Source organism: Trichoderma aggressivum, assembly GCF_033847375.1.
Source record: "Trichoderma aggressivum f. europaeum strain CBS 100526 chromosome Unknown scaffold_035, whole genome shotgun sequence".
In the NCBI taxonomy this organism is placed as follows: Eukaryota; Fungi; Ascomycota; class Sordariomycetes; order Hypocreales; family Hypocreaceae; genus Trichoderma; species Trichoderma aggressivum.
This window is the reverse complement of record NW_026946401.1, coordinates 354,298-378,716: the sequence shown is the minus strand read 5'-3', so window position 1 is coordinate 378,716 and position 24,419 is coordinate 354,298. Positions and strand designations below refer to the sequence as shown.

General features: G+C 47.4%; 8 protein-coding genes across 8 annotated transcripts; 4 read left to right on the top strand and 4 right to left on the bottom strand.

Annotated features, from left to right (window-relative positions):
• Window positions 1-1,104: 1,104 nt before the first annotated feature.
• Window positions 1,105-2,356, top strand: Triagg1_7783 (uncharacterized protein; the record flags this gene model as incomplete). The annotated part of the gene is made up of 3 exons (XM_062902556.1): window positions 1,105-1,257; window positions 1,323-1,553; window positions 1,607-2,356. The coding sequence occupies 3 exons, from the start codon at window positions 1,105-1,107 to the stop codon at window positions 2,354-2,356; spliced, it is 1,134 nt and encodes a 377-aa protein (XP_062753369.1).
• Window positions 2,357-3,264: 908 nt separating this feature from the next.
• Window positions 3,265-3,813, bottom strand: Triagg1_7782 (uncharacterized protein; the record flags this gene model as incomplete). Its single annotated transcript, XM_062902555.1, has 1 exon — window positions 3,265-3,813. The coding sequence occupies one exon, from the start codon at window positions 3,811-3,813 to the stop codon at window positions 3,265-3,267; it is 549 nt and encodes a 182-aa protein (XP_062753368.1).
• A 1,178-nt stretch (window positions 3,814-4,991) lies between these two features.
• Triagg1_7781 (uncharacterized protein) lies at window positions 4,992-5,384 on the top strand (the record flags this gene model as incomplete). The annotated part of the gene is made up of 1 exon (XM_062902554.1): window positions 4,992-5,384. One exon carries the CDS (start codon window positions 4,992-4,994, stop codon window positions 5,382-5,384), a length of 393 nt encoding a protein of 130 aa, XP_062753367.1.
• A 1,088-nt stretch (window positions 5,385-6,472) lies between these two features.
• Triagg1_7780 (CAZyme family GH11) lies at window positions 6,473-7,202 on the bottom strand (the record flags this gene model as incomplete). The annotated part of the gene is made up of 2 exons (XM_062902553.1): window positions 6,473-6,872; window positions 6,937-7,202. 2 exons carry the CDS (start codon window positions 7,200-7,202, stop codon window positions 6,473-6,475), a joined length of 666 nt encoding a protein of 221 aa, XP_062753366.1.
• A 1,903-nt stretch (window positions 7,203-9,105) lies between these two features.
• On the bottom strand, window positions 9,106-10,834 carry Triagg1_7779 (uncharacterized protein; the record flags this gene model as incomplete). The annotated part of the gene is made up of 4 exons (XM_062902552.1): window positions 9,106-9,157; window positions 9,213-9,393; window positions 9,454-9,802; window positions 9,854-10,834. 4 exons carry the CDS (start codon window positions 10,832-10,834, stop codon window positions 9,106-9,108), a joined length of 1,563 nt encoding a protein of 520 aa, XP_062753365.1.
• Window positions 10,835-11,214: 380 nt separating this feature from the next.
• Triagg1_7778 (transcriptional regulator family: Fungal Specific TF) lies at window positions 11,215-12,648 on the bottom strand (the record flags this gene model as incomplete). Its single annotated transcript, XM_062902551.1, has 1 exon — window positions 11,215-12,648. One exon carries the CDS (start codon window positions 12,646-12,648, stop codon window positions 11,215-11,217), a length of 1,434 nt encoding a protein of 477 aa, XP_062753364.1.
• A 3,027-nt stretch (window positions 12,649-15,675) lies between these two features.
• On the top strand, window positions 15,676-16,936 carry Triagg1_7777 (uncharacterized protein; the record flags this gene model as incomplete). The annotated part of the gene is made up of 3 exons (XM_062902549.1): window positions 15,676-16,568; window positions 16,626-16,753; window positions 16,812-16,936. 3 exons carry the CDS (start codon window positions 15,676-15,678, stop codon window positions 16,934-16,936), a joined length of 1,146 nt encoding a protein of 381 aa, XP_062753363.1.
• Window positions 16,937-20,644: 3,708 nt separating this feature from the next.
• Window positions 20,645-21,790, top strand: Triagg1_7776 (uncharacterized protein; the record flags this gene model as incomplete). Its single annotated transcript, XM_062902548.1, has 1 exon — window positions 20,645-21,790. The coding sequence occupies one exon, from the start codon at window positions 20,645-20,647 to the stop codon at window positions 21,788-21,790; it is 1,146 nt and encodes a 381-aa protein (XP_062753362.1).
• Between the last annotated feature and the right edge of the window lie 2,629 nt (window positions 21,791-24,419).

Genomic DNA, 24,419 nt, shown 5'->3' with positions numbered 1-24,419 from the left:
GCCGTTGAACAGCTGCGAAGACGGAGCTGGCGTTTGTTGGAGGAAGCTTGAGCTCAACGTGTCTCAGGGGTTCTGCAGCGACTGCGGGGAAATGAAGGTGACATTCACTGAATCGCTATCTTATCGCATCAATTCGTTAGCAGCTGTAGCAGCTTTAGCACTGCTGGAGCCTCTGCTGGATGGAACCCTTTTGGGGGCTGTTCGTCCAGCTAAAGGCGCCCCAAGCGACGGGCGCTAGCACGTGAAGAGAGTTGCGGTACTCTGTTAACCTTAAACCTTGGGCAATTGACTGCCAGTTTCAAAGTCATTCTGACTTCATTCACATCCATTCTCTTCATCTCTTCACTCTTCTTCATACTCTTCATCAACGAGCATCACCGAAATTATTACTCCAAGATGCTGCGCGAATCCATCTCGATAGTCCCCCGCTAGCCATTTTTACCAGCACAGGCAAAATCGCAGAGTCCCGCTCTGGCCTCACCGACCATGCGAGCTCAGCATCGACATCCCACATCGCCATGCCCATCCACCAAACTCCAGCCTGGTCCTTTTGTCCACTCTACGATTTCGTCCTCGCACAACGGATACACGGCCTCAATCGTATTAGCAGCAACTCTCGATACTCCTCTGCGAGATCCAGGAACCATCGGCCAACCCAGTAATCGCCTGAAAACGCTGCCAAGGTGCGCTTCCACGTGCGCTCCCAGGCGCCTTGAAGCCTCTAGTCCCCGGATTGGCCCGCCACGTTGTCGATCGATTGGAGCAGACATGGGGCTTCACCTGCTGGCCGTTCTTCTCTCGACACCGACGATAGCACGCTAGAGACGGCGCATCGGCCCAATTGCTGACGGGCCCCAGAGTAGCATTGACAGGCTCCATATGACTTCATGGTTGCAGCAACCGCCCTGGCGACGGTTACATTTTCAGCAGGTCTGGGGAACTCAGCACGATACTTAAGTCGTCGCGGTCGCCCGTCGGCACATTTGCGTCCCTGTTCGCTCGCCAGGTCGCCTGTTCCCCGTCGCAACCAAGCAAGTCTGAGCATCTGAATTTGCATCATCACCTGCATCTCCATCTTCATCTTCATCATCAAGTACTGTCAAGATGAAGGCCTCGATGCTGTCTGTTGCCCTGGCGCTCGCCCCCGGCGCCATGGCCTGGAAGGAAGTGTCCGACTGTGACGAGATCAAGTACACTTCCGTCCCGGGCTTCTTCCTCCAGGACGATGCCAACACCGACCCCAGCACCTTTGACTATGTATGTATGCCAAAGAGAGGATGAGTTCAATATCAAATGCCTCGACTTACACCTGACATTCATAGGCCAACTTCAACTTTGGTCTTCTCAACAGGACTTACCCCACTGACGCCAAGTTCGACCCTCGCCACAAAAAGACCCAGTGGGAGCGCTTCGCCAACTACGTTGAGTCGCTCAACGACGACTGCCGCAAGAACAAGAAGGACCAGACCACTTACAAGGTGCTCTTCATGGGTCGCCACGGCGAGGGGTGGCACAACGCCGCCGAGACCTTTTACGGCACCCCTGCCTGGAATGTGAGTTGAATGATTGATGCCAGGGCTTCACATGGTTGCTAACTTTCATGCAGTGCTACTGGGCTGAGCAAGATGGCAACAGCACCGCTACCTGGGCTGACCCCGAGCTGACCAACAACGGCATTGCGCAAACCACAAAGGCCAATGCCTACTACAAGTCCCGCTTCGCCGACGGTCTCCCCTACTTTGAGTCGTACTACAGCTCGCCTCTCCGACGATGCCTCCAGACGGCCCAGCTCACCTTTGCCAGCCTGAAGCTGCCTCACTCCCACCCCTTCAAGCCCACCATCAAGGAGCTTTTCCGTGAGAGCATCAGCATCCACACCTGCGACCGCCGCTCCACCAAGACTCAGATCCACGCTTTTGCTCCCAACTTCCAGTTCGAGGCGGGCTTCACCGAGCAGGACGAGCTCTGGGAGGGCGCCCAGGACAAGGGCGAGACCTCTGCTCACCAGGTCGCCCGCAGCAAGATTGCCATCGACGACGTCTTCTCCCACGACGACAACACCTGGCTCAGCATCACCAGCCACTCTGGCGAGATTGGCGCCATCCTCACCGTGCTGAACCACCGCTCCTTCAGCCTGTCCACCGGCCAGATCATCCCCGTCCTCGTCAAGGCCGAGCTGGTCGAGCCCACCGTCGAGCCCACCAGCACCTACGCCTCTTTCACCAGCGAGCCCACCTGCAAGTCCCCTCCCATCACCAGCATTTCTGGCCAGGGATGCGTGTGCGCCACGGCCGCCACCACTTTCGCCACGGCCACCATTACCCCTGGCTGCAAGGCTCATCAAAAACCTTTTTAAGAATAACGAGGATGAAGAGGCTTCGTGAGAGTCCTGATGTTGGGAGAATAACAGAGAAGCAGTAATGTGTTGGCTAATAATTATTTTACTCTGTACATAGTAACCCTAAATGATAATGATGTGCACAATGCCGGTTTCTTGGAGTTTGCGTGAGTTATGGTCCAGCCGTGCACAATCCAGCCAAGCATCGCATCCAGCCCGCCAACAGTCAGGAATGAAACAGCCGTATCAAGATGGCCCAAGACAGAAACAGTCATGCTAAAAGTCTGCGACGGAAGCGAAGACAAAGACGACAACATTGATACTGGAAATTCTGATTGTTGAAGTGCCCGATTCCGCCGTCCGTCCAGTCGATACATTCATCAACTTTTGAATTATGAAGTTGCTTCGTTATCGTGACAAACCCCCAATCCAGACACTCTGTCACATATACCATACCAGTTCTTTCTTTGCCATGGATTATATGCGGAGAAATCGTCGCCACTAGTGATAGATCGTATGCTACTCCCTTCTGTGAGCTATAGCTTCGATTTATTATTTTTCTAGTGATAGTAGTGATATCCTATGGTCTACCATGTATAATGATAATAAACCAGGTCCTATACACACTATGGTTAGCTATTCCCGGGGGATAAACCTTTTTGTTCCAAGGTTTATATTAACAAAGCAATCAAGTCGGTAATACACAATTTTATCACTAGTTAATAATATAAAATACAGTAAAGATTGAGGTTCTGATTTAGTTGTATTATCAACGCTATAATACCAACTAACTATCTAAGTATTTTAAATGAGTGATATGAACGTAAACTTGTATATCTAGTCGTGTATACTGGAGTTGAGTGGAATCGATCATGATTCTACCCTGTGGTTCCATTGTCGCGACCATAAGAGTTGGGTCGTAACACTCATGGTATGGTACGCGATATCTTTACGTCGAAGCCCATAAAAGTATGACTATCGTCATCCACCAAGATGAAGACGGCCTCGGTAGCTTGCCCTGGACGCATGCCGAGAATTGCGTTTTCGATCAGGTTGACCATTGTCTCCTCAGCGAACCGCGTCCACCAGAACCCGACGGTCACCGAGATATTACTCGTCGAACCCGGGTCTGCCTCCACCGTGACGTCGATGTGGTAGTTTAGCCCTGATGTCTGTACCGTGGCCGATGTCTCGATCTCGCGACGGTCGTCCACTATGACGCTCTCCTCCACGGCATTAAAGCCAGCTTGCGCAAGCAGGCGACTTACGCCCGCTGCCCCTGCAGCAGTGGGACCTGACCCGAAATCCACGAGGTTTCGGACTATGGCGTTTAGATTGCCGTCCTGCATATCGATGATCTGCTCCGCTGGGTACAGTTGTCCATTCGCCAGGTTGACGTGCTGCGGGCCTGACGCGCCGGCAAGGGCCGCAAGGGCCGCTGCACAAGCCATGATGATTGTCGACTTGGGGTACATTGTAGGCCGGCTGGTGGTCTCGGACTCTTGCTCGCGATTCTTGCTTGACTTCACGGGGGATCTGTACTTGGTAGCGTTTCTGTTCGAGTCTTGGAGCTGTTGTTGGGTTGTAGGGCGCTGTGTGGCTTTCAATGTGTTTATATTTTTTTTGGCCTAGAGCAGTATACAAAGAGAGTATATGTCCTTTTGATTTATACTTGACTTGGTGACTTGTAAGTACATGTAGCTAAGAGCAAATGCCTACCTATATATATAGGTAGAAAAGGAGTGGTCCAATTCCTACCCGGATTGGACCTGAACCAGGGAACTACACAATTGCCCTGCTGGCGAATAGAGGTGTTTAGTGATCAAGGATAATGATTACTGATTGGAAGTGCTGACAGCATAATAGTATCACAGATGGCTGCAGAAAATAAAGTAGAGGTTATTTAATAATCAAGGGTGCTAATGATTACTTAATGATTGGAGAATTGTTTTATATTTGGCTCCCACTACGGGTGAACTGGCTGAGTAGGTTGTGGTCTATTACTGTTAAAAGTAAAACCACTTCTTACAAAGTACTCTCCTGTTATTACTGTATAACCTCGCAAAATTGGCCAGTGAGCCTCTCCAGCTTTCGCCCATTATTTATCAGAGATAGCAATATACCAACCTCACATATATAGTCAAGTGAAGAAATCGAAAAGCCTCACAGGCCATAATAATGTCACTAGTTGTGGTGTAAAGATACGGGAACTATGAATAAAATTGCCTGAAGTTGGGCATTTATTAGAGCGCCAAACCCAAGCCAATACGCTTCACGCTGCAACAGACTGGGATGTGAGGAGCCTGCATTTTCTTGCGATGTAATTGCGGAGTACCTAGGGAGTTAATGTACAAAAGATATAAATAAACATTCTGCCTAAGCATTGATCATCAGATAGCATGTCCGCCGGATGAACTTTTGTAAAGATGATCCAACTCATCTATAAACACTATTTATAAAACAATTTAATCTCCCGCCTACCTTATAATTAGGCACTGATTTTTAATAGATTCATTTAGAACAACATTTTGATTATTCCATCCTCGCTTTTCCCGCGTGCTTATTATAGTCCTTTTTTACAAGCAATCATTATGCCTCTCTGGAAAGTGTACCATAACGAAGACCTGTTTAAATCAGGCTCTGAAAACAGTCAATGACGCAAGCTGTCACGGACCTATATGTCTCAGCCGGCCTTCCTGACTACTATGTGAATGTCTTTTTCTTCCCTATCCAACAAAGCCTTCGCTATGTTGCAGGCAAGGAGGCGTCTCGTGTAATTTGGATCGAAATCATTCACGTTGCTCGAAATTGGGATGGAGTGGACTTGGAAGGGCCATCCAAGTTTAAAGAAGCCGTCAACCGCGTCACGGAGCCCTACGTGCGTGACGATATACACTTCGAGTATGTCGTGATAGAAGGACCAGCGGCGCTCTGGCAGATCAATGGAATCGACCCTCCCGAGAGTTTTGGCCCCGAGCAGCAGTACGTTGCGACCCAAAATAAGAAGCTCCTTGATGACTTGCATCAGCGTCTCTTGTCTCATTAAGTGTAAAGTAGACTAAAACTTGTTACCATCCGATCCTCTTATGGTCGCAACAGAGGTCCCTACCACAGAATAAGTCCGGCCTTCTTATTACTATTACTTGCTGCGTAAGGAGAATCAAGTGGATCTACACGTCATTCTCAACATAGGTAGGGAATGTAATAATGCCACCTCAACTAGAAAGACGTAGTAATATAGCTACATATATATCAGCTGAGATTAAATCTAAGAAGGAGGCAACATCTACATTTACAAGTGCGTGGCCGTCTTTTATACAGTTTGTCATAGACCCTGCGTAAAGAATAGTGTATAATATACACCTCTTTTGTTAATAATCCACAACCAGTAGCATCATACTGTGACGCTCATGTAGCCGTCAAGGGATGATTGATTTAATGAACACGACTTCAAATGCAAAAAGATCATGTACTATGGTTTGCTTGCAAGTATATGAGGCTCCGAGCTGCTGTCTCTAATGTAAAATTCTTCACCAGATGTTTAACATGGTGCCAGACACTTCCTTGCTAAACAATCGACGTACTCCAGCCTCTAAAATAGCACATAATATATTAACTTCCACTTTAAATTACATCCTCATTATGAAAAGGTATATCGTGTCTCGACTGAGCGACTCTTCCATGTCTAGTATACCAAGGTGGGAAGTCCTTTTATCAAGTCATAACTTAATCCCATATACTATGCCAGCTAACTCTGTATCATAGATTATATATAAGAAAAATCTTCACTACTAGCAATACTATTCCTACTTTTTTCTGTATGCGAAATTATCCCTACTCTCTTCTGTAAGCAACAGCTTAGGTATTATCCACTACCAAGCATAATTTCGTCCTTGTTGTAAACAAACGTTACACCTTGGCTGAGCAAGTCTTAAGTAGTACGTCAATGTGGCAAGTACTTGTATCAAGTCATAATTTTCGTTTCTTGTTTGACTAGGTCTATTTGTGCAATCTTCTCGTATACAGAATCGAGACTAGCCAATTCAGCACCACGATTTCTCCATATAACTAGAGTAAAGAACATGAGCTCTTCATAAACTTGTCATTCCAATTTCGGTCGTCACATCAATCTATTTAGCTGACAGTGATGGAAGCAGAGCCAGAGCTAAAGTATCCCTCCACAGCAACAATCTGGTAGTCCATGGTGCCGAGAGTGAGACCGTGAGAAGCCCAAGCGTTGAAGTGGTTGGCCGTGTTGACCGAGCCGCTGGAACGGTGGGTGCGGCGGACCGACCAGTACTGGTAAAAGGTGGCGGTTCCGATGATGGAGGGCTGGTTAACACGCTGAGTTCGGTAGATGTCATAGACACTGCCATCGGATGTAACCTCACCCAGCTTGGTGGCACCGGTGGATGGGTTGTAGGTTCCAAAGCTCTCGACGATGTAGTACTCGATGAGAGGGTTGCGAGACCAGCCGTAGATGGACAGGTAGCTGTTTCCGTTGGGGTTGTAGCTACCGGAGAAGTTGATAACCCTAAGGAGATATATATTAGCTTCTTGTGATAGTATTTGACACATGGGTTGTAATTTCTGCTTACTTGTTCTTGGTACCCGGCTGCCATCCCTTGCCTCCGACAAAGTTGCCAGAGTTGGACCAGTTGACGGTGAATGAACCGCCACCACCGTTGGTGTATGTCACGCCAGCATGGCCATCGTTCCAGTAAGAGTAGTAGTAACCATTGTTATAGCCAGTGCCAGGTCCAATAGACTGACGCTTTTCCACCTCAACGGAGGATTCAGTGGGAGCAGACAGGACTCCGGCAATGGCGGCGAAGCCAGCGAGAAGGGAAGTAAAGGCAACCATGGTGTCAAGTTGTTGTTCTTGTTTCTTGCTGTGATGGACTTTACCAGCTGATTGATTGATGACTTTTCTTTATCGGTTTTCGAGAGGAGGCGTCGCTCTTTATAAATCAGTTTGCGGATAATTGTAACAGAATGCTGGCATGCTTCCGGAGAGCCGAATGGTCGACAATTGAGCAATTTACCCCGCCTGAATATGATCCTCTTTCATAAAGATATTGCGCCTTGGGATCCCATCGTGGCATGGTGATGCTGCTGTCCCAGCAACACCAAGCGAGATCACATGTATGTAGTTTGCCACAAGCCGTGGACTAATGGACCCCTAGGTCCCGGTACATGTACGAAGAAGCGGCATGTTTCATTTACTGGCTCACGGCTAATTTCGTCTTGGCGTCCCCGGCACTGGGGTTAAAGAAAGAAATAACAAGAAAAGGAAAAAAGTTCCGAACATACGACCGATTCGATGTTTCAACAGGGTCTTGTTGACGAGGTTCTCATTCACAGAGACTAAGTAACACGGTAAACCGCAACAGGCAGTGTGACGAAACACGAGGAATAGCCGTCTACAGGATTACAATATCCCGTGGTGAAATGGCGAATGATCCATCTTTGCCGTCTTGCAGAAATTGTGCCCAAGGCATCCATGGGCCACAATGTTACATCGATTACCATATGCCCAATATATTATGACATATACTTAACCCGTATGCTTCCAATTAACCATAACGCCATGTGCCCCCGGTCCGAAGCTGCATGCACCCCAACTCTTCAACAAAACAGCCTACGACGGCATTCCACACGGCTTTCTCTCCATTGGCCTAGTGCCGATGAAGCAATCTAGGAGAAAAAGACGGGACTCGAGCCGTGATTCGCGGGGTTTGAAACGGGGCAGAGGTGCAGCTCGTCTAACGGCTAAATTGGATATAATCGCACTCGGGCAGATGCAAGCAAAAGGTTGGCTGCCAGGGTCGTCTCGGCGGCATGTTTTTTGATCATGCACCTACCCCAGGAGTACGGAGGAAAAACATCGACCGTGATCGAACAGTGATGGGCTGTTTTGCCTAAAATCAGCTGGAATGGGGCGGCCCAATGGGAGGAGATGCTGCCTTTGCAGTCATTGGAGTGCCAGTCGCAACATGCAGTCAGGAGGGAAACTAGCTCTTCTTTTGATTGAAGACTTTTTGTTATCCTGGAGGCTGAATTAGACGTTCAACGTCACTTGTTCAAGAAAGAAGCTTCAAGCATCATCTTGGACACCCGGTAAAGAAAGCAACAGCCTTGAAGGATTGTACTGCAAGCAAACCGACGTCGCTCTTCTCTTTTGTTGTCCCAATTTCGCAGCTTTCTTGTACAGCATCTGTTTTAAAGTGGTTTACCACTTCTCCCTAAATCTAGATGCGTTGGTCATTCATCTCGCTCAACTACATCCGCCATAGTGTTGGACTGGAATGTTTTCCAAAGGCTTCCGACGACTACTCTGCAGCTAATTTGGGTTTTACAGTATAATCATATAATGTCACTGAATCGAATTATCGAACAATCAGTGTCTGTGGTACATCTTTTTTATGGGAGACCAGCAGCGAGACGTCTACAGACATGCACTTGGCTTCTGATCTAGAACAGGCTTTCAAGTACCGAGACAGAAGCTGGAACTCACGGTAGACTTTTGGGAGTGAAGAACCTTTCTAATCCAAGTATTCTCTTCCATTGATATGAGAAGACGCATACCAATCTTTATGAGGGGATACAATTTAAATCTTCTTTATTATCGTTCCTTGATCAAGTAATCGTTATATATCTGCCCACGCTACCATGCCACCCGACGGCAAACTTCTGAGCCCATCTAACTCCTCAATCAAGCAGACTCGGAGATTTACCCCAATGGGCTTGATAAAACAGTAGCTCATTCATAGAGTATAGGTAAATTCAGGATTCTCCTTGTCCGTAAAATCCAACCACCTATGCAATAATCAGTCAGGATATCATCTCTCAGATACAAGGGCGCTACACTTACTCAGAATTCTCTTGAGTTACGTATCCGGGTTCCGCTCTCAGGGCGGCCTTCTTTTGATTCATCCATCTACAGTACCACCAAATAAAGACGACGTCTATCATGCAAAGAATATAGCAGACAAGAATGGTGACTTTAGCCGGGATGAAACCAGGTGCATCCGCCGGGCGAAAGGTTTGAGGGCCTTGCATCTCAATTGGTCAGTTGGACTGTTACCATGCAAGTTTTGGAGGAGCATACGTACCAATGATGTTGCCGGCACAATAGAAGATCAGATACATGGCAGCCACAGTGGTCTTCTTGGTGTATCCGGCAATATTAGAAGAAATAAGACTCAATAGTGCCACGAATGGCGTCGTCCCAGCCAGAGTCAGGTAGTAACCGACAAGCTTACCCGCCTTTGCAGCATCTGGCAACGCAACGAGCAGGATGGCTCCAAGTACTGCCAAACTCAGTCCACCAAGTGATACCAGGAGTCGATTTTTGTATTTATCGCCATACCAACCACTGAGTAACAAGCTGACAACTTGAACGGCACCAGCGGGGGTGCCAAGAAGCAGAGATTGCGAAGGACTGTAGCCAAACGAAACAATCTAGTCACATTAGTCAAAGATTGAGCCGTACATCCCCTTGATGCCACTTACGAGCTGACTGAAGAAGTTGCTGATGCCCCCATTTGGTATGTTGGAAGCAATGCTATAGAAAGCAAATGCCCAGGCCAGCGGGTCCATAAGGGCCTCTTTGAATTGATACGTCTTGAAATGCTTGTTGCCGATTCCCTGCTGGTTGACTCTGACCCTTGCCACGGCGAGAACTCGGTCAGTCTCACTAAGCCATCTCGACTTGAGTTGATTGTCCGGTACGACGATAAGAAAGACGATACCAAGAACAAAAGTGAGTGACCCTGTGAGGATGAAGAGGATCCTCCAAGGTTGAATAGTATAGATGTCCTTCTCGCCACCAACAGCGATGCCGTAGGCGATGACACCGCCAAAGATCTGAGCAAAGCCATTGAAACTGAACCACAATCCCGTTCTGGACCCCTGTTCAGACCTTTTGTACCATTGGGATGTGATGAGAGCCCAACCTGGAGTCACCGCCGACTCAAAAGCTCCGAGGAGGAATCGAACGATGGCGGCGCCCTTGAAATCGTGCACAACTGCGAATAGGGCAAGAGTCACGCCCCAGCAGATGACACAGAACCCCGAGTATTTGGCGATTGGCAATCTCTGCAGCAGACGGACTGTAGGCCATTCCCAGACAAGGTACCCGAAGTAGAAGAGCGACGCCAGCCACTGGTAATTGTCTCCTACCAGGTGGATGTCCTCCTTCAGTCCCATGATGCTGGCGTATGAAAGGGTTGTTTTGTCCAGGTAGTTCATGCAATATACCGCGCACATTATAGGTAAGATATGCCGGTCAATTTTGCGAAGTAGCCGTCTGTTGGTATCTTCGTCAACGTCCACAGTCTGGCCGTCTTGAAATGCTGCCATTGCTTCATCTCCATCATGGCCGCCAACGGTCTCGTGCTTCCCAACATCAGCCACGACCTCATGCTTCTCAACGTCAGCCCCATTATTGCTTGTGCTGTCTTTCGTTTCTGTCATGTGCATGATGTCTGTCATTTCTTCTGATTCCGAGGTGAGAGGTGTTGCATCGGCATGTTCACAGTGGCCAAAATGGAACTTATATAGATGTGCCCACAGGACCGTCCAGTATCTGAATAACTAAGCCATCAATATTAACCCCTCGCTCTTTAAAGGCTATACGGCGGTTTCTTCAGTACGGCTATGATTTGTTTAGCTTAGAGTGGGCTCTATACTAGCATGCTTAAGTGTTGTGGCGTCTGCCATCTCCTCGTCAGCATCGCCCAACTCCACCGAATTTGCCGACCATTTGCTTCCCCCGCGAGATTCCAAGGGACCAGTCTGGGGTAAAGTCGCGCGCCATTACCCCACGAAACAACTAGCTTGGAAATTCAAGGGTCTGAACCGCTGTTGTCAAGTCATATCGAGAACTGTTCGAAACCTCCTGATGTCAAATAAGCCTGGAAATCTAAGCGTTCCCCTTTGCGTTCTTCTTCCGCAACGAAAGACTCGACAAAAACCGCTGCCCTTGAGTAATTCTTGCCGAATTTCCCGAGCGCTCGTAGCCGAGCAATCAACCACTCCCTGTGGAGGAGATCATCGGTTTCGAGTATCGCTATGAAGAGTGGCCAAGCGATCCGCAGCATGGCCTCGTCCCCCTCGAGTTTGAAAGCTTGGTATGCTAATTTCATAATCATCTTCAACGACGACATCCGCCTGTCCGGAAATGATCGTCGAGGATCCGCACATCTTACGTAGTAAATTATCGCCGCATGGTAGTGAGGGACAATGAAGCGAAGGTTCTTAATAACGCGGAGACTGTTATCCGTCTCGACGGTTATTTTGCTCGCCAGTAAGAACGTCTCGGTGTATGTTTCAGCTATCTCCCGAAAGGCCAGCTCAATGACGTCTTCACATTGCTCGGCGGCGGTTGAAACCTGCTTCCTCAGGCTATCCAATCTGGAGGCCATATATCTGACCTGAAAACAGGAGCCATATAATAAGAATATGTCGTGGTTGCTGATGTCATCCATCAGTTCCTGTATCGGATAATCATCTCCCCATACCCTGCAAAACAATGGATTTGAGTACTTTGCTACTTCAGTGTAGCTCCGGAAGAGACTGGTTTGTAATCGAGAATCACATCCGTCGCAGATATGAGCATGTTCTTCAAGTAAGCCATGGAGCGACTCGTTAAAGTCTCCTCCCAGTCCAGTAGAGGCAGCTCCAGCGTCAAGGAGCGATATCCAAATCAGCATCCGCGCAGAAAAGAGAGAGAGGGTGTGCATGCGTCTCTGAGAAGAATCGAGTTCCATGGTGTTGGCAGAGGAAGGGATATGGTGGTTTGCGTCTGCCGGAAGAGTGAGGGCTTGCCTGGCCTCACTCTGTACTATTGTCGCAAGGCCTTTCAGATGACTAGATAGGCCAACACCGTTGCCATCGCCGAATTTCTGCTCATAGGTCAACATGAGCCAGATACTGGCCAGGATGGTATCAAGCCCAGTGACGGCGTCAGCTCCATTTACAAACTCGGCCAATTGACTCAGGGCTGCCGAATAGTGCAGGATAGAGATATCGTCGTCCTTGACATCAGTTTGACCATCGTTTTGGAGACAAAGCATTTCCCGTCTCGCAACCGAAACGGCCATGTGCATTGCGAGTTCGGACTTGGTTGCAATATTGTAAATGACCGAGATGACATTGTAGTTTGGGTTTTTTGTATGCTGATGTCTGGAAAACGTGGTCCGGAAGTACTGGATGGCTTCCCGCTCCTGAAGCCCCAGTGTCAAAGAACAGGCAGCAGGGACATTTGGAGGGCTCGGCGAGTAGTGACAGAGATCATCTGTACTCATGTTGAGCACGATTACTTGTGAGGAGTTGGTCTCTTCCTCGGAAGGTCGAGCGTCTGCTTCGTGACTCTCACTCTCACTCCCACCCCGGGCAGGGCTTGACTCTTCCTGTGGTTGCTGTATAAGTGCTTTTGCTCTTCCCCGAACATACGGCTTTCTTGGCCTTGGCTGATAGTCGCAAAATAAGTGCAATCGACAACATCTGCCGCAAACAGGCTGTTGTTCATCGCATTTGACTTTCTTGCCTCTGCATGTCCAGCAACCGGCGACGGACCGTCGTGAGTGCCGGCCGGAAGCCGCTGCAGAAGGATCTCGCCCTTGCGGCATTCCTGGGGCTTACTGTGCCGGCAAAAGCAAAAGCACAAGGTAAAATCTCGCGGGTTCAAATCTCGCGAGGGGTTTTTGCTGGGGATGGTATGAGAATCGCAGCCGTCCGACCGAAACGCTGTTGATGAAAGGCGTGGAGGCATACAAGTCTATTGGCCATGAGCATCGGAAGAAGGCGATCTGCGGGGGGAGAAGAAGAGCTGAATCTGCTGAATTAGCCGGTCGGCAAATTCAGCCTCCTTCACAGAGATCTCACTATTGTCTTGGCAATTTGGATTCTTATCTTGTAATGTCCCTCTCATGAGAAAAAAGAGGGCAATATGTTTCCGATGACAGATTCTGCTGGTACCAACATTAAACATCTCTCCGTATGCTATTGAATAGAAAATGCCATATGTATTTTTTTTCTCCTGAGGCTCAAGAATGAGACAGAACCACTCATGCAATCATCTCCAAATCACTCCGCGGAGACCCGCCCATCTTAAAGACCATCTTGACGCCACTGGGGTATGATAGCTTACGCCGCTTGTCCGAGAACCAGCCAGTACGAAATGCCTCCATAGTTGCAGAAGCTATATGGCTGTTCCAAGTAGAAATTTACACATCACTTGCAGTATTTCCATTCCATCATGCTTCAGATTGAGCTTTGCGAGCGCATAGTCATAAAGCCCTTGTTCCACCAAGCCTTCCTTGTACCTTTGATCCAGCCAAGATTTCGAGATTCTTGAATCAAATTCTGGATGTCCCTGGATCGTGAGGACTCTTCCTGGCTGGAACATCATCTGAAGCTTGCAGGAACAACTTGAAGCAATGACATCGATGTTTGGAGGAACTTCAACCACGGCATCTCTATGCATCTGGTGAACCATCTAACAAATAGGCAAAGGCGTTAGTATAATTCGCGTAATTTCATGTCCAAAGATAACCTACAAGAGCATCCTTTCCGAACAGTTTTTGGCCCATGGATGTCATGTCCATTTTGCAAACGCCGAGTTCCCACCCTGCTGGGTTGCGCGATATCCTACCACCCAGAGCCCGTGCAATTATTTGATGACCATAACACACCCCAATCATAGGTATGTTCATCATATATGCCATTTGGACCGCTTTTATCAAAAATATCACCCATGGGTCGTCATCAGAGGCTGTGTATCCTTGAAGCTAACCCGTTAGTACTCACGGCGCTATTGGAGGAGATGCCTCTTACTGCTTCCTAGTAAAAGAAGACCATGGATTTCGTTCCACGGAGGCAGCACGTCTTCTTCGAAGACGCTCCGTTTCAAAATTCTCAGGGTTGATGACGCAGTTTGATCATAACGCCAACATTTGTGTAAACAATGGGAAATAATATCGCCGTATGTGCCGTAGGCATTGAGAATCTCATCAGCGGGCAATTCGAATTCTAGAATAAGAAGGTTAAAGTTTGTTTCCATCTTCCTCTGTGAGAATCGCAGCGACAAGTTAAGATTAACAGATCGAGTATTATCCCTTCGAGGTTTCCGGTGCTTTCTCTACAGTGGTTGACAATCTCTAATGGAGGCAGCATGGTATTTATGTTACATATGATAGTCAGCTCGGGAATATTGCGAAATTGTCAAATTTGAAGAACAATTCAGGCCATTCCGTCAATTCATTTACGTATTAGTTTAGATGTTGCTATAATAGAACTTGGTGCAGGCTCATTCTCATTGCGTTCATCAAACCATTTCAGTCGTTACGGAAGCCTCTAAGAAACGGACGAGGCCCATCAAGAACCTCAGCTAGTCCAGCCTTTGCATATAATGCATCACTAGCTCAGTCTACAGTCGGCGTATCTGCCCACTGTAGGGCTTGAGTGCTCTGCGGTTGCTAGTCAGAGCCTGGGCTGCAGAGACAGGGAAGATGTCCACATCTCTGATAGACGCAGACAGCCTAACACCTCTAGAGCCACTTATATATGCAAATTCTAGTGAGCTAATGTCAAAAGGCATAATAAACATAGCTCCCAAGTCCCACAATAAGCGGTAAATGCTCATCATCTTATCCAAGAAATTTACTCATATCTTTAGTTACATTAGTCAATGTCGCCGACCTTGAGATGAACAAAGAGACAAGTCGTGATAAATAAGGAAGAACCTTTTATGGCAAGAATTGTTTTCCTAAGTGGTGAATTATTCATTGCTTGTGGAGTATATAGCTAAAGCTTCAAATACTTCCCAGCGGTTACTACAAAGTCCAGAAAATCATTACTGCCCGATCCAATGAAGCAATTGTCCATCAAGCAACTCTCCGCCTGCCCCCCTAATCATCCAAATGTTAGAAAGCATGAATTTTGAATAACAAGCGAATTTGCCGAGTAAACTAGAAAAGTCGGTCCTGAACTTGCCGACGGTCGGAAGATCTACTCTCTACTAGAAAGTAAGCATAGCCAACTACCAACTAGCCGGTCGAAATATTACTAAATTTGCCAACAGTTAGGACATTCGCCAAGGGTGCTATATGATATCAAAGGCTACAAGTTCATCAATATTGAAGTCAGCCGATTGAAACGCGCCAGGCTCTGTTGAGGAGTCTCCTCGGGACTCGGCTTTCTATATAAACTAGAAGCATCCCATGAATTGACAACTAAAAACCTCACAGTACTCGTTTCATTACCTCTCACCTCATATCCACAAACTTGTTAATACTAAAGTACATCTTTGACAAAATCCTCCCACAGTCAATATGGTCCATCCCAAATCCAGTGATCTCATGGCTGAAGATATCGTGAAGCGGTTTCTCAGCAACTCACATGATGCCATCGACGCCGCTGACCAAGACCTGCGAGCACTCAATAAAGCCATCCATGATAACCCGGAATTAGGTTATCAGGAATTCTATGCTGTAGAGACAATATCTTCGTTCCTACAAAAACATGGATATGCCGTGACCAAGCAAGCGTATGGCTTGGAGACATCTTTCATGGCCGAGATTGGCTCAGGTGGCTCTCTCGTGATCATATGTGTTGAGTATGATGCTTTACCTGATATTGGTCACGCTTGTGGCCACAACTTGATCACAACTTCTTCGATGGCGGCTTTCCTTGGAGCCGCAAAAGTGCTTCAATCAGAAAGCTTTCCGGGAAGGATACGCATTTTGGGCACGCCTGCGGAAGAAGGCGGAGGAGGAAAAGTCAAACTGATTGAAGCCGGCGCCTTCGACGACGAAGACATTGCTGCTGCCATCATGGCCCATCCATTAGCGGCGCACCAATTCGCAGAGGGCTATGATGGACTCGCCGGCTTGAAGTTCATTGCCTCGCAAAAGTTCGAGGTTGAGTTTCGTGGCCGATCTGCTCACGCTGCGGGTGAGCCATGGAACGGTGTCAATGCACTCGACGCTGCAGTCATGGCATACAACGGGATTTCTATGCTTCGGCAGCAGATGAGACCAGACGAACGAGTTCACGGAGTCATCAACGACGGAGGCACGGCACCTAATGTTATCGCCAACTACACTCGAATGACCTGGCTTGTCCGAAGTCCATCAACGAAACGAAGCGAGACGCTTTTGAAGAAAGTGCAGCAGTCCTTTAATGCTGCCGCCCTGAGCACAGGCTGCGAGTATAGCATTATTCCGTATGTTTCATCCGTTGTCTGTGATATATTAGTACAATAACTCACTCTGTCAAAAAGGGGCCCGACTTATAAAGATTTAAGAGTCAACGAAGCAATATGCCAGCAGTATTCCGATGATATGTCGCTTATTGGGGAGAAGATCCTGATGAAGGATGACAACTCGTACACTGCATCGACTGACATGGGTGACATAGCCTCCATACCATCTATAAGTTTATTGTGGAACTAACTGATAACAGGCAGTGTTTCTTACAAAGTCCCAAGTTTTCACGGAGCATTCCCTATCCCTACAGACCAAGGTGTATCGCTACACCATCCACGATTTGCAGACCATGCAGGAAGCGACAGTGCCCATGAAGCCGCGATAAAATGCGGAAAGGGGATGGCAATGTTAACAATTCGCTTGCTAACAAACCCATGCCTTGTAGAGACTGCAAGAAAGGAGTTTAGCGAGCTAGTTGAGGAATGAATACTTCTGAGATCGGAGGAAAGAAACTTAGCTCTAAGAAGGGTTTGCAAATCTGTGGTGTTTTTCGCCCATTCATATTTGACTTTAGTTAAGCCCCGATAAAGAGATCTTTTCGCGACCTTGATACTTGTTGAAGGCCTTTGGTTGTGACCAGAAAATGCTTCTCGCCTCTGCAAGGAAGCACAAAGGCCTCTTCGGGCCTTACGTCTCAGAACCAATATTTGCTCGTGCTAACTTTTCCCAAGGATTGATAACACACTCATTGCTCAGCCATTAAAGAGATGCTAACTTTATGAGTGGAACTCAGCATGTAGTCAGGATGAACAATAGCCGCCCTTTTGATTGAAGTCGTCTGCTATTCCGGAGGCCGGAGCAGGCATCCAATGCTAATCGCTCAGAAAAGAAGCTCCTCGGATCACTTAAGACACCCAGTAAAGAAGCTCAAGGTTGAGACAGCTTCATGGTTGGGTTTTTCGTTTTCGAAGATAAAGTACGGCACAAATTCTTATCCAGTTGACGCTGAGGAAATTCAACAGTACTAGCTGGAAGACAGAGAATATCCAGGAAGATTTCTCCAGCTTGGTCGCGTGTATTGTTTCAGTATCTCCGGGGAGTCTGGGGCCAACATTATCTTCTGTCGACGCATAGATGTCATGATAGGTCCCTGTACCACCCGGCGGGCCTCACCCTCAGATACCAGTCCCAGTTCCAAGGTTCCATTGCGAATGTCAAACACGGCCGCCATATCGAACAACCAGGGTAATCCCAACAGAAGGGTCACGACCTCCGGTCCATGTTCTTGGGTTGGTTTAACCACTGCCCATACCTCCCTGGTGAGTCCCTCACAGGTGACCTTCAAGATAGCAAATCGAGTGACAGGAGTCCGCCTTCCGTCTGCGTTAGACATCACCAATCCTTTGAAGCCCACGGAAGCCAAATCCATGGTAGGCATGTGGTTGGCGTGATAACATGAAGCCGTATCGATGGTTTGGTGAAAGGACATATCTTGTCGTTGGTTGTTTCAACGAGACAGGATATGAGTGTTGTAGCTAAGACTGCTTCGGACAATTCGACAAGCCTTTCCCGGCTTATGTAGGATAATGATTTGATTGGCCATGTTTGTTTTCTCATTGGTGAGTTCGTGAATTAGCTTCCCCTTTGCATGAACCGAAGTCCAAAGTCGTGTGTATTGGACTTTCATCGATGGGACCTCAAAAGTAATATGAGGCGATGATGCTAAAGGGTACTGGTCACCCAACGCGGTTGCTCCCTCCCACAGGAGCACAGACGCGCGAACTCGGATGGGTGTCCCTCCGTCGAGGGGAACCGGTCGTTATATCATCAGAGAGGAGCGTTGAAGGAGCCGTCCTAACGTCGGGCCTCGCGACTTCAACGTCCAATCTTCATATCGGCAGACCGTATTGCTTAAGGCGGAGCTCGCTTAGCCTTGCGAGACAGGGGCCCGTCGTGCTTCGGCTTCTGCTTCTCGAGAAACCAGCAAAGGTTGGGTGATCCTTCGGGATATACCCTGACCCGAACCATCTTCTTCCCTCCGAAATATTTCGGATGTCCGGCCAGCATACGTGCCGGTCCTTTCCTATGGACCGTTCCCAGCAGCGCAAAAAAATCATCGCCATCTTCAGTGGTGAGTTCAAAATATCTTTCGCTATGGCCATTCTTGCCGTGGATTCGATGATCAATCGCATCGATAACAGTGTTGGTCTCGTTGTTCACGATGCTAACTCTCCAAATCGCCTCCAGTCGTTCCATGGTTGAGCCACCATTAACATTCATCACCCTAGATGCTGACGCTGATATCGATCCAACGGCTGTCCATTCCTGTCAAAGATCTTCTTCAAGCCCGGTGGAAGCTGGGGCATGTACGGAGGGTCTATTAAAGTGAAATAGCGGGGGGCGATCTCGGGGAAAGGAGTATATATTTGTCCTCTCTCGTCGATCGCTTGTCCCAGTTCTTCGAAAATAGTTCGGCCCTTGGCCGCAAGGCTCTTCAATTATTCAGGAGACCTTATTTCCAGAAACAGGTACAAAAGGGACACAAAAAGGACACAAAAAGGACACAAAAAGGACACAAAAAGGACACAAAAAGGACACAAAAAGGACACAAAAAGGACACACAAGAGACAAAGCAGAGACGCAGAATCGTAGAGGATCAACCACTTGAGAAGCAAGACGTGACTGGATATGGACGGGCTATATGATAAACATCATCCTTCCCACTACTCTTTCCTTTCTCAAGTGGCCATGATGTAGTAACCCGGCAACTATAAATGGGAATACCAAGGTACATCGAATGATGTAGGAAAGACGAACCCATCTAGGCTGCGAGACATCCATGTTTATTTCCTACCGAGACACGCTGCTTACGGCGTATGATGAAACACCGTGTCGCAATGTACATAACATTAACAATGCCATACATGCGATACGAACAAGCTCCTGAGAGAATTAATTTACGCTATTTTACTAAAGAGATGGACAGAGTAACCGCAAGCTGTTGCAGCTGCTTTTTTCGACTTGATCCATCTATTACTTCTCATTTATACTTTAGTAAAGTCGCATTATCCATCTGATCAGAAATAGCTGTCGAATCTTCCATTTATTTGGAGGAACCATTAATAATCTTGTCTATATGAGGCAGTATCCTTACTAACTACTGTTCAATCTCCCTGGAAGTCTCTGGTGTAGTTGGGAATTCACAAAGGCCGCAAGCTATGCTATCTTCTGTTACGAAGTACTGATTATCTCGCGATGTAAATGCCACATCACAAATCACAAGGACAACTGCCTTATTCATAATATGGCCGAGCAGGCTAATCTATTTACTGAAGAAGTAGAAGGGGTGATGGCGAGCACCTATGGTGTTAACTTTTTCGATACATCAAAGTGCATGTAGTGATTGACCACGGGTCGGGAAAAAAATAGGAATCATCACACTCCATCATATCTAGCTGCCTTTAATACCGCACCTGTTTTCGTTCCCATTTTTCTAGACTAGTTTGTATTTATTCTGGCCGGTTAGTTCAACTGAAGCAATTCGAGATAGTTTAAGCAGGGATTCCATCCCGTATTCATGCAGCTACTAGTAACGAGACAACCTCTTTGTGGAATACTGTTCAGGCTACAAAGCGTAGTTTGAACTTATTATATGCCAACAACAAAGTTATCTTTTCATCAGCAAATTGACGCCGTGGCCTGGCAAATGCCGATGGTACCTATGCAGCCACTCAATACTTCGTCGGGATTGAAAATTCAATTGGAACTTTATTCACCATCTATGGCGGCCTATACTCTAACAAGCCAAATTATATTGGAGGTGGCTATAAGTATGACTCCGTCTAAGTTTACACAGAAATCGACGTGGCGTATCATAGTTCAAGTGCCTCAGGCTGATTTAAAAACTTTTTTCTCCAAGGGTGCCCATGTGATTCACAACAGCCACATATTACACAGATATAAAAGCAGCTTTCCCCCATCAGCAAGGAAATGCCAATCTCCATTGAACATGACTTTGCTTAAATATTGCATCCTTTAACCCTTATTCTACCCCTTTTGGTCTATTACAAGCCGCTCGACCGTTATATCGAAAATGGTGTATGAATTTGGCAAGGCGCCCAAGGCGCCTAGTCCACAGCATGTGATTCTACACTATCTGCGCAGCCGCCATGAGTCAAAGCATCGTACGCTGATACATGGGCGTTCGACGGATCCTCGTTGGATCTACCAACCAAACATTTCCGATCTTGCGTTTCTGACCGCCGAGATGACACTTCAAGAAGCCAACGATTGCTGTAACAAAGCTGTGCCTTTATATATTTTCTCGGCGAAGCGCACAATTTATCTACCTCTGTTTGTGGAAGTGCTGCACAACTATCTTTACCATAAGTGGTTTGTTCCTTATAAGAGCGAGATTGAATACTTGCAATTCCTCGCAAAGACTTTCCTCCCGGAACTACTTCCCGACGATCTCCAGCCAGGCCCATTGGTCGATCTCGCCATCCCAGTCCATGCGGCAATCTGTGCAAGAGCACAAGAGGCTCGAGATGCAGTCAAAGACCTTGAGCCGCCTTATCCCTTGCAGCCAATACCTCCCAAGGGTCCGAAGAAATGGGGCCTTTACAAGTACACATGCATTGATCAAATCGTCCGTGATCAAGAGTTTTTCCTCCTCCGGCCTCTATTCCGAGCCATCATGATCATCATGCGGCTCGAAGAATACAATCATGAAGATCTTGACATCCGTCAATTCCCCGTTCTCCTGGTTCGAACTGGAACAGAAGAAGGCCTTAGCGCTCCCATTTCGTTTGAGCCTATCGCTGACAAAATTACAAATGTCGTTCAGCGCACCAATAATGGTGAGGCTGTGGTTCAAGTGACACTTGAAACTGCGGTGGACTTTATCATGAGCATGGACAAGCGAGAGATTGCCGCCTTGGGACATCAGCCAGATCCAATCCTTTCCACGCGAAATCTTGGAGACGGTGGCCTCTACGGCCCGTCTATTCTTCATAACGCTCAAAGTATGGGCTGGGGTGATGAAGAACTGAGAGGCCCAAGTTCCACGTGGGTGGATACCGAGAGATATCCTGAATGGTCTGGTGAAGGTGCCATTACAGACGGCATCATTCGAAGACTGGAGGATGGGGTACACGAAGAGATTCGCACGAGAAAAGAAGTTCTCCGGCCTTGGCCGGAGGATAATTCGAGAGGGAAAAAACATTGGAATATATTTTAGTTCATCTTTGTCTTTATTCGAGGATCTCACTTTCTGGATAAGCTTAGAGTCACTTAAGACTGACATGGCCAGTTTGGGGGGGTCGATTTTCATCATCATCTAGGCAGGTATAGCAATGGTTGTCTCTGGAAGATGCAAATATGGACAAGTAGAGCATGTAAGGAAAGTAGCGATACGACCTCAACTAGAAAGAGATAGCAATATACCTGTGACTAGGTAGGTATCAAGCAGACGAAATTTATTCCTGATGAAGATGGCATGTATCCGCAATTCGCACGCACTGGTTCACTATATCGTAACCAAAGAAAAATATGGTTGTAAAAAAAAGCTCACCGTTTTCCGTTCTCTGCATAGGGTGGCATATGCCTTTACCTAAGAAGAACTCAATTAATTAGAGGGCTACATATTCGGTATCCATCTCCGATTATTGGGTATCCCCAGCATCCGCGCGGTCTGGTGGCTAGTGGTCCAGACTTTGGCCAGATGATCGATGTCGATTATTCTTAGGTTGGCATAGACGGAGGGTCTATCGACGTTATACAGCGCTCGGGGGAAGAGGTATAAATTTATCCTCTCTCGTCGATCCCTGGACGCTTCAACCACGGCTTGTTCTAATTACGTCCACCAAGATGGCAGTGTCAGCATCGTGAACGACGAGACCAACGGCGTTACCCTGAGATGATTATCCATTGAATCCACGGTAAAATTGACTAAGTGGATAGAGTAAGGATTTTCGAAGTCACCACCGAAGATGGTAAAGATTGTTTTTTTTGTCGCTGCTGGGAACAGTCCGTAGGACGGTAACGAGGCGCGTAGCAACTGGATAAAATAGGAGGCTATTGTGGCTATCATAACTGCTTGTTTCTACTTGGGAAATCTACCGCTATTTCTTCTATTCAAGGTAGTATATCTATTTTCGCCATCTACGATAGTTGCTGATACTTTTGCTATGAGTGACGGCTTTCGATACTCCTGTCTATCCGAGGTAGCTATTGCTATTTTCATCTACCAGAGATACTACCAAGTATGTACTCGGTAGTAGCTATTATCTTGTAGCTACTATTTAATCCACTTAGAGCATTGAATGCCAAACTTAGGTACCTTCTGCCCAGGTATATACAATAATAAATATACATACTCTATACCAACCACGCATATTGGTAATAGCTCTTTAGATGTCCGTCAGTGAGATTCGATGTATATTAGGCGTCCAGGTAAACGCAAATGCCTCCCCCGGACCTGAGAGTTCCTCGTGCGCACTTTTCTGGATTTTTTATTCATCGAAAGCTTGGCTCATCTCCCCAGCCAAGCTTTCGATCCTCGGTTTGAATTGCCGGGCCAACAAGACCACCGCCTTTCGAGGTCTTTGGTGCATAGTACGGGATCTGGCTGGTGACAAAAAGCTGCAATTTTGCGATTCCCTAAACTGATGACAAAGTTGACTGCCATCTCAAGTGTCATCTGGGCAGCAATTTGTCCATTGAAGCCATGGACATGGCCCGTAGAATTTGGATGCAATTAGCTCGAACGAGACGGACGCACTCAGCCCGTCTTCCACATCCGTACAAACTAGGAAACCCCGAAACTGTCTTGCATCCGCATCCACGTCAAGATGCGCTTCGACCCTTGTCAAAATAATAATTGCCCGCAAGAGTGGTCAAAGTAGAAATATTTCTGGCTGCAAATGATGGCTGGAGTGCCCATATCTGGACACCAGTTCTAATTTTTCGGTATACTGGGACCCAATGGCTCCCTGAAGGTCATTTAGATGATGATCAACTGTACTGATGCTTCCTGTCAACTAGGGCTATGGCCTCGTTATAGAATTCTAGGCTGACGTCTGGGCTGAATATAGTTGCGTCCACTGAAGCCCTGATGGAGCCGATGATGATACAATTGTGGTACCAGATGTGTAGACCGTGGAGTTTTGCGAAGTCTTTCTCTTTTTGCTTTACGCCGCAGTTCAAGATACTCTCTCTCCATGTACATGGATCCAGTCTACCTGAGTGCCCGGGTACATCAATCTACCAATACCATGTGGTGAATAAGCCAATATGTTGTTGACATTCTCTGTATCTACTAATCTAACTTTAGAATTCACCCTTCAAATCATCATTGAGAGGCAGAATTGAGTGATCAAATAACATCAAACGGAAGCAAAGGTACATGTACAGGTAAAGATAAGGCCAAGCGCTTAGTACCTCTATTAGTACAGAGCAGGTACAGCGCTGTATTAATAAGGCAACAGTGAAGGCTCAACAGTTTCAGCATAGAGCTCGACCTGCTGGGTACCTGCTGTCGCACACGCCCACAGCAGGCGCCTGTAGTATCCCCGGCGTTGCCCACTAAGTGCTTGCGGGACATAGATGGCCCGAACAATGGATGGCCTGTGGTTGGTACGGGTAGGTACATGTACCTTGGCACTACGAGTAACGGAATGGAAGGCTGCCTGCCACCAAAGAGCCCTGGAGATCAAATGCCATCATCTAATCACAGTCAAATCACAGAGCTCAACAAGGTTCGCGCCTTTGTCTCAACGTAAACCTTGCAACACACACAAACAACCTCGGGGGGGGGGGGGGGGGGGGGGGGGGGGGGGGGGGGGGGGGGGGGGGGGGGGGGGGGGGGG